Here is an 8,649-nt window from a genome sequence, read left to right on the forward strand (position 1 = left end):
ATTTGGGGTTCTTGTATATATAAGATAGCCGAGTCGGTGTACAGTTAGTGACAGGTTAACTGTGCATTGTCAGGTTAACTTGTGTACTGTCTGCAGTAGTCTGCAGTGCATGCGTTGTACGGTAAAAATACACGCGTCGGATGTCCTGGTCGAACGGCAATTCTTGACGACCGATTCCCGCGCTGGCAAACTGTTATTGTGGTGGAATTTAAACGGGGCGGAGGTATTTCAAACGGGGCGCAACGATTCAAACAGGGGGGAGTTTTCCCAAACGGGGCGCGTGCGCCCCGTTTGCGCAACGTAGGGAGAACCCTGGATAAGACTAAGAGTGTGTCATCGTATGAATTCATAGATGCTGTTTCCCGCGCTTTAAATCGCGCGTGGGCTGAGTTCACGTGCAGCATTCGTATTCTACCACGGGCATACACGAGCGCACGGTTTATCGATCGTCTACTGCGGCTGGCAGCAAGCCACGTTATTGTTTTTACCGAAGGGTAGACTGGTATCCGGGGTCACGCTGTGCTAGACAATGTACATGCTCTGCGACAAACAGTGCGGCCGCGAACCAGTCTAGCCAGAGGTGACCTTTCAGTGCAATATATATGACCAATTCTAACACGACCAGTCGGGCTACTAGCACTCTGGTTGTATGCGACCGGACCAAGCATTTACCCGACTAGGTCGGTCGGACGTGGGTTAGTGTCGAACCCTGTCATGGTTAAGTAATTGGACCATGTGACAAACTTCGTAACCTCATTAGAATTGGTATTCAAAGTCCAAAGGGATATATTGAAGACAGAAAAAGGGAGACAAAAGTTCAAATCGATAGATCAAAACTGCAGATTGCAATAGAAAAAGTTACAACTTTACAAGGATGGGAACAGCAAAAACTGCTCAATCCTAGTTTGAGACCCCACAAATGTGTATTTGCATATCCGGGGTGCGAAACTATTATTGGGCTGCAAAAACGAATAAGCCAAACTTAAAGCGATCTTTTAAACAATACATAAACAGGCTTGAGCACTAACAATACTTTAAAGGGACAGTAGCCTCTAGGATTTTACTGCATACAACTGTACTTACTGTATAACAAATCGTCTATACCCACAAGTATTTGTTACCAGATACCTAATTTAATTGTTATAATTAATTACACATCAACGCTACGAAATTTGAACGGCGCCACGACACCCGCGACCGTGCTGCCACCCCGAAAAAGTTGCGTATTTGACAATTTATTTTGCACGTTACAGACCGAGGGCTAATCACAAAAGTGCAATTATATTTATACATAGATACTATTTAACCGAACGATATTCATTTTGGGGCAAATTTATCCATATTATAACTGAAACTATATGTCGTTTATAAGATATTACAATCCTTTTGCTTTTAAATGAATAAATAAGAAACACCCTCGGTCTGTAGCCCTTGGCTGGAAAGTGGTTTTGCGCAACTTATCAGATCGTGCGCTTTGAGTGGCGCCACCGTCGCTGTAATCAAACTGAAGTCGTTAGTTTTAAAACATTTTTTAATAATATTTCTAAAGGTGATTGAACCATGAAACTTTTTATGTAGCGTAATTATAACCTAAATTAGCTGAAAATAACCCTAGAACCTAGAGTAAACTCTCCCTTTAATATTTTTCCAATACGACACTGTCAGATGTTTCTTGTAGAATGGCAAGCATCGGTCTGCCCATCCATGGTATATAACTATAATTTTTTCAAAATTAGGGCATGGCTAAATGGCCCCACACATTTGCATTAATAAGTTGATTTATTATCGAGATTTACCATTTCTGCTGCTATTTTCCAGGATCCAACAGAGAAAGCTCAGGCAGCAAAGAACAAGGGAAATGTGTTTTTTAAATCTGGCCGATTTGATAAAGCCATTGATTGCTACACCTCTGCGATATCTGTCTGCCCAAAAGAGAACAAGTCAGAACTGGCAACATTTTATCAAAACAGGGCTGCAGCATTTGAGCAACTGGTATATGAGATGTACATTTAAACCAGTTATGTCCATGTGTCTGGACGTTTATTTACATTTGTGTGTGCATGTGCATTTGTATGTATGTGTGTGTATGTGTGAGTGTGTACGTGTGCGTGCGTGCATACGTGTGTGTGTGTGTGTGTGTGTGTGTGTGGGCGTGCGTGCGTGTATGTGAAGGAGCATTCTATCATTTAGAACAAATCTTTTAATTTTATGGATTGCTATAATTTGTGTTTTATCTATTGTCTGTTTGTTTGTTCATGTTTTGATAACTTGTAGACTTACTCTTTCAGAAAAACTATGCAAAAGTCATTGAGGATTGTAATAATGCAGTGGAGCTCAATGGCAAATACACCAAAGCTTTATTTAGACGAGCTAAAGCTTCTGAACAACTTAACTCATTGCCGCAGTGTTTGGAAGGTAAACTCCTTATACTAATATACTATGGTACGATACTTAACATATAGAACACATTTTAGAACTACACATTATCATAATATGCTTTAAGTCATCTGTAGAATTATAGTTATATGTTCATGATATTCTTTACATAGGTTAGTGACATCAGTATGTGGTTATTGTATGTCCTGTCGGATGAGAGACAACATGCAAAATACTTGCTAGCGGGGGCAGCCCTATAGACCGAATATTGCAAAGGGTTAGGGTTATAGTTACAGTTAGGGTTACAGTTAGGGTTAGGGCATATATATCTGGTTTATAGTGGCATCATATGATTTATAGTGGCATCGGTGGATGTGCGGCATATTCACGTTCGAATACGGCATCAGTGGATGTCCGGATGCGTAGCCTGGATGCTAGGCGACCGATTCCGGACGTGTAGCCACTGAATATATTCGAATAAACCTGGTCTATCAGGCCTTCGGTCTATAGTGCTGTAACCCTTGCTAGCACCCTGACCTTAGTGTATCGGCACTGTAAAAGTGTAAAGGTTGAACCCTAATATCTAATAGAGTCACATTTAATGGTTTGAAATGGGTAGTGTGATACATAATTATATAGTTAGGATTGGATTAGCCACTCTCACTCCAGGATGATGATCTACTCCTGATGTACATATAGGAGGGCTGTTACTATTATAATCGTATGCAAATAATGCAATATATTCAAATGCATAATTCGTCCGGGCATTGTATACTCACAAGCACTGAGTGCAATGTGTCGTGTTCTTCATCATATAAATTTTATTCTCCTTTCAGATATTACAGCAGTGTGTATACTCGAAGACTTTCAGAACCATAATTCCCTCGTGATGGCAGATAGAGTGCTAAAGGAACTAGGCAAGCAGCGAGCAAAAGAGGCTTTTAAGGTGCGGAAACAATTCTAAGTACATCATGGTTCGCACAGTCCTTGAAAAGTCCTTGAATTTGAGGGCAGTCCTTGAAAAGTACTTGAATTTGAGGGCAGTCCTTGAAAAGTACTTGAATTTAGTAAATGTTGATTTTGTGCTTGAAAAGTACTTGAATTTAGTAAATGTTGATTTTGTGCTTGAAAAGTGCTTGAATTTCATGAAAATGTCCTTGAATTTCATGAAAATGTCCTTGAAATTTTAGAAAGAATCTTTGCCTTTAATAAAAAGAAATTTTGTACCATCAATAATGTGCAAACCTCAATAAAAATTGCGTTAAATGAGCTTAAAAAGCTATAGACACGATGGACAGTTAAATGATGATCACAAATTACAGTAAGTCAGTAAAATTGGTCAGTAAATCAAGGTATGTTGTAGAAGTGACAGTGTTTAGAAGGGTTTATTAATGTGATCCAGGTAAGTTTTAGAGGTGACATGCAGTGATTAAGAATGGGGTTATTAAATTAATCCAGGTATGTTTTGTTCTGTGTATGAATTCCGATAAAATGTCTGATAAAATGTCATTGAAAAGTCCTTGAAAAGTCCTTGGGAAAAATTTCAGTCCTGTATGAACCATGTACATGTACCACATAATACAAGCGTGCATGTTTATGCCACATCACCTGAAACTGGTTGGCAAATATATAGCTGTACTGCATATTTGTGTTTGTGTAACTACATCTAGCTTCACAAAACAAACTTTAGATAGTTGCTACAAATAATCTTTGTAATAATCTTTTAGTACAAATAATCTAAGTTTGAAACCTATACTTGGATAACGGATCCAGGTGTTTAGTTAGATACACACTATTGAATGAAGTTGTTTTTGTAGAAGTGTGCAATAATTCCTCAATATGAAATTAATGTAATCTTGGAATGATCTCCAATTCAATTGATTCAAATGTTGACACTGTTGAATTGACTTGTCCGTCTGGCGGCAGGCAGCCAAGTAACCAATCTCAGTGTTGTGGTAGGACATTCTAAGAAACAATGCGTAAAAAGTGTACGTAGAATACACATAGAAAACTGGCCTAACTTGACTGACCTAACAACAATATCTAAAGCCCGGTGCACACGTGGCGATTTTTATCGACAGTACCGTCGATAAAAATCGGCACAGGTGCGTCACCCGGCGACAATGCAACCATCTGTCAGCGACATACCACTGTATGAACTGTACGTGACCTGTTCAAACCACATCACGGGCGCTGCCAATATTTGATCACGTGCTTCAAATCATGCATTTGATTGGTTAATCCAAAAACTGTTGCCTGAATCCGTCGCCTGGTCAGCGCACACGTAGCGATTGTTCAGCGACTCGGCAACAAATATCAAACATGTTTGATATTCCCGCGACGAGTTTCTGGCAAAATCGGTGACGCCATGCAGCGCACACGTGGCGATTTCTCGGCGATTTTGTTGCAAGCAACATAATCGCCAGTACTGTCGATAAAAATCGCCACATGTGCGCCGGGCTTTAGGGTGGAAGGTGGGTGGGGGAGATGTGGTTCTATACATCAGATGGATAGATAGTTCAATTGGACTCAATCTCGAATTTTTCCGCGAGCAGAATAGGACTCCCGTGATGCCGTCGCAGCAGTTCATCAAGTCGTACTTCTCTGCGTTCGCCGAGGATCCGGTGTTCAATTCCATCAAGGCTGAGGAGAATGAGAAGGACCGTGACGAGAGTGATGAAGTTAGGTGCGTACAGCGACCGCCTCGCAGCGGTTTCCCTCGGCAACGCTCGAAACTCGCCTCGGAACTCGAAAAAACTTGCATTATATATTGGAGGATTCCCATAACTACAATTTATAGAATGTCGTCAGTTATTGTTAGACTCTTTAGTTTCGCTCTCGAAATGAAATGATTTTTGTGTCGCGTGATCAGGAGATGTAATGCTGTTTGTGGGTCCACTAGCGTGTTGCAGTCATATTCGCTCAGTCTCGCCGTGTTTACGCATGTTGTATGTAACGTAATGCGCACGTGAACACGGTTCAACGTGACCTGTACAATTGAAGGTCGAGGAGTTAATAAATTGTCGCTCCCTCGAGGGAAACGCGAACGTGTCGTTACACGCGCTCCCTCGGGGGAAACGCGAACGTGTCGTTACACGCGCTCCCTCGGGGGAAACGCGAACGTGTCGTTACACGCGCTCACTCGAGGGAAACGCGAACGTGTCGTAACACGCGCTCGCTTGTCTTGTCTCTCCGGCAGTGGCTACGAGAAGGCTAAGCAGCTGCTGCGCGGCCACCAGTACGAGCACATCATTGACGAGTGCAGTGCAGAGCTGGCCCGCGCCGACTCGCAGCACCGGCCTGAGGCACTGCTGCTGCGCGCCACCTTCTACCTGCTGCTCGGCCAGAGTGACAAGGCGATGAAAGACTTCAACGAGCTTATGGCGATCGACGGCGCCAGCGATAGGGTGAGTAGCGCGCGGCATCGACGTGGCAGCGATAGGGTGAGTGGCGCGCGGCATCGACGTGGCAGCGCATGGGCGACGTTACGGCAGCTGTAGCAATGCGAGATTGGTTTTTCGGTGCGGTGGGTGGGTGGATGACGAGAGAGCCGTGTCGCGAAAGATAGTAACGCAGCGATTCGCGATCTGGAGGAAAATGCGTTGGCTTGGAAACGGTCGTAGCCGTCCAATGATAACGTACTGTTCGAAATCGCAATTATATTTTTCGGTGTCCAAGTGCTAACGTGTTTTGCTTGCAGGTGAAGACAAATGCATTGATTAAGCGAGGCAGCCTGAAGATGCAGCAGGGTGACCAGGATGGAGCCCTAAGTGACTTTGCTCTCGCAGGAGAGATCGACAGCGTCAACTCCGACGTCTACCACCACAGGGGCCAGGTTCGTAAACCGCGTACAGAACAGCGGAGTTCACCAGGCACAACTGTATATAATTTTAAGCTAGAAGCGTGTGAAGCGAAGACCTGCACCTCTACAGCACGTAGACCTGCAGTATTTCTCTCTACGAGTTTGACAAGCATATCTCTTGACACTGCTGAGCTCTGATGTTAGCGGCGATTGCTAACAATTCATTCACCCTTATCGAATGCTGCGATTCTATCTTCTCGGAATCGGACGCAAACTCCTCTGGTTCTGTCGGCATAATTTCGATTGCGGTAGTTAGCATAACAAATCTGCTGAAACGCTCATACTGCGAAAATGAGCGGCGGATGACGTTATATTGCGTATATATATGCAGCTGAATCTACTGATGGATAAGTGCAAGGAAGCTCTCAGCGACTTCAATATGTGTGTGGAGCTGAAGGGCGACTTCCCGGTCGCTCACGTGCAGATGTGCTACACAAAGTACCGCTACGCACTCATGACGAAGACTCCACACAAGGTGCGTAATGTGATGTGTCTTACGTAATAACCTAAAGTACGTTTGTAAGTAGTAGCCATATTCAGCTGTGTGCCTCCATGTATACGACCACGCAGGTGGGTCGTTGTGACTGTGAGAAACGTGGTAAATAGATGCGACGGCGTTATGTCTAAGATGTCGTAATTTTTTGAATGTGTGTCTTGTGCAATAGTTACGACATCTCGGTGCTACGTTTGTCTGTTTTTGACAACGTACCCAAGCTTTCTGCTGTCTCTGGTAGGGATCGTGTTGATCTGTTTGAATAATTTTCGGAAGATAATTAGAAAACAGCATAGGAACCGGAGTATAATAGATAAAGCATGATACAAGTTTTGAAATATGCTCAAATAAACCTGTGATTATGCTTTAGATAGTCCTCACATGAAGGTCTGACTTGGCTAATGCTAGTAATGGCGTTTACTATTATTAGTCGCTCACCTGGTGATAATCTGTAGCGATTATGAGTTGTGTGAGCTGTCTATTGAAATTGAGCAAGTTAGCTGAAAACAATCTTTTGAGAACATGGCCCAACACTATGAGTGGTGACCTGGTGCATTGTGTCATGTTGCAGTTCAACGTCTCTTTCAATTTCTGTATATATAGTGTTACAATTTTTTATTGATGGGCGTATTTTTATGTTGCAGGTAGAGGAGGCCATGAAAGATTTTAATGAGGTGCTAGTAAGATTCCCCACCTGTGCAGAAGGCTTCGCACTCTATGGACAGGTGTGTATCCATTAAATGCAATTAACAGTTATGACTCTACTGATGCCTGCCGCCGATACGCTACAACACTAGGAGCCCGAAAAATGAAGCCCATTGTGTGTGGGCTTTGATAATGCTAATTGTTAGTTACATAGTCTACAGATGTATGAATTGTTCACTTACGTTTTGTTTCACATAGGCCCTCTACGACCAAAACGATTTCGGGAAGGCCGACGACTATTTCAAGAAGGCGCTAGACATTGAACCTGAAAATGCTAACGTTTATGTTCACAGAGGGTAAGTTCAATAGCGTGCGCACGTTGCTGTCATTGTATGTACGACAAATTCCGATAATTGCGCTCCTCGTTACTCGTTAGTATGAATCGCTCTCAATCCGTGTTGCTTGTCTTCTGTGTAACGAGTGCCTTTTTAACTTTTTATTTGCCTTGGCAGCATTTACGTTTGGATTGAAGAATTTGTTAATTAAAACTATAGTTGCATTATTATTTAAGTGTGCGCGTTTCGGCATACGTCTGACTATCTACTGTACGTGTGTGTATACATTCGACACAGAAGACGGCTAGCCGCGGCTGGTTGTCCCCCTGTTCTCACCACTGTGCGGATGTACATTTTATCACGTGATTTCGCAGGTTGCTCATGCTGCAGTGGAAGCAGGACATAGAGGCTGCAGCAAAGCTCATAAACAAGGCACTCGAGATCGATGATCGGTGCGAGTTTGCCTACGAAACCCTGGGGACCATAGAGGTTCAGCGGTGAGTCACGCGTGCACCTCCTATCTTTCTGTCTGTTACCCACCGACCGCTTACAAACGCACGGTCGCGCCAAACGGCGTGGACCACGCGAACAAACAACTCTACCTATCTCGCAAATCATGAAAAAGACAAATGTAATGATAGTATAACATAATAATAAATATAAATAATAACAATATAATAATATTTTCTTTTGTCGGAGTAATTTTGGCGGAGACATACGTAGTAGCAGTAGCAGTAGCAGTAGCACCAGCAGCAGCAGCAGTAGTAGCAGCAGCAGCAGCAGCAGCAGCAGCAGCAGCAGCAGCAGCAGCAGTAGCAGCAGCAGCAGCAGCAGCAGCAGCAGCAGCAGCAGCAGCAGCAGCAGCAGCAGCAGCAGTAGCAGCAGCAGCAGCAGCAGCAGCAGCAGCAGCAGCAGCAGCAGCAGCAGCAGCAGCAGCA

General features: G+C 43.5%; 1 protein-coding gene across 1 annotated transcript in view; it reads left to right on the forward strand.

Moving 5' to 3' along the window:
- The window catches only part of LOC106821183 (mitochondrial import receptor subunit TOM70-like), a 12,444-nt gene that overhangs the window by 2,018 nt on the left and 1,777 nt on the right, over positions 1-8,649 (forward strand). The window contains exons 2-11 of the mRNA XM_014825874.1: positions 1,819-1,992; positions 2,289-2,415; positions 3,213-3,322; positions 4,932-5,062; positions 5,576-5,783; positions 6,077-6,211; positions 6,570-6,713; positions 7,376-7,456; positions 7,635-7,732; positions 8,086-8,208. Coding sequence (XP_014681360.1) covers positions 1,819-1,992; positions 2,289-2,415; positions 3,213-3,322; positions 4,932-5,062; positions 5,576-5,783; positions 6,077-6,211; positions 6,570-6,713; positions 7,376-7,456; positions 7,635-7,732; positions 8,086-8,208 — 1,331 coding nt within the window. The remainder of the gene's footprint in view (positions 1-1,818; positions 1,993-2,288; positions 2,416-3,212; positions 3,323-4,931; positions 5,063-5,575; positions 5,784-6,076; positions 6,212-6,569; positions 6,714-7,375; positions 7,457-7,634; positions 7,733-8,085; positions 8,209-8,649) is intronic.

The sequence above is a fragment of the Priapulus caudatus genome, unplaced genomic scaffold (genome assembly GCF_000485595.1).
Source record: "Priapulus caudatus unplaced genomic scaffold, Priapulus_caudatus-5.0.1 Scaffold62, whole genome shotgun sequence".
NCBI lineage: Eukaryota > Metazoa > Priapulida > Priapulimorpha > Priapulimorphida > Priapulidae > Priapulus > Priapulus caudatus.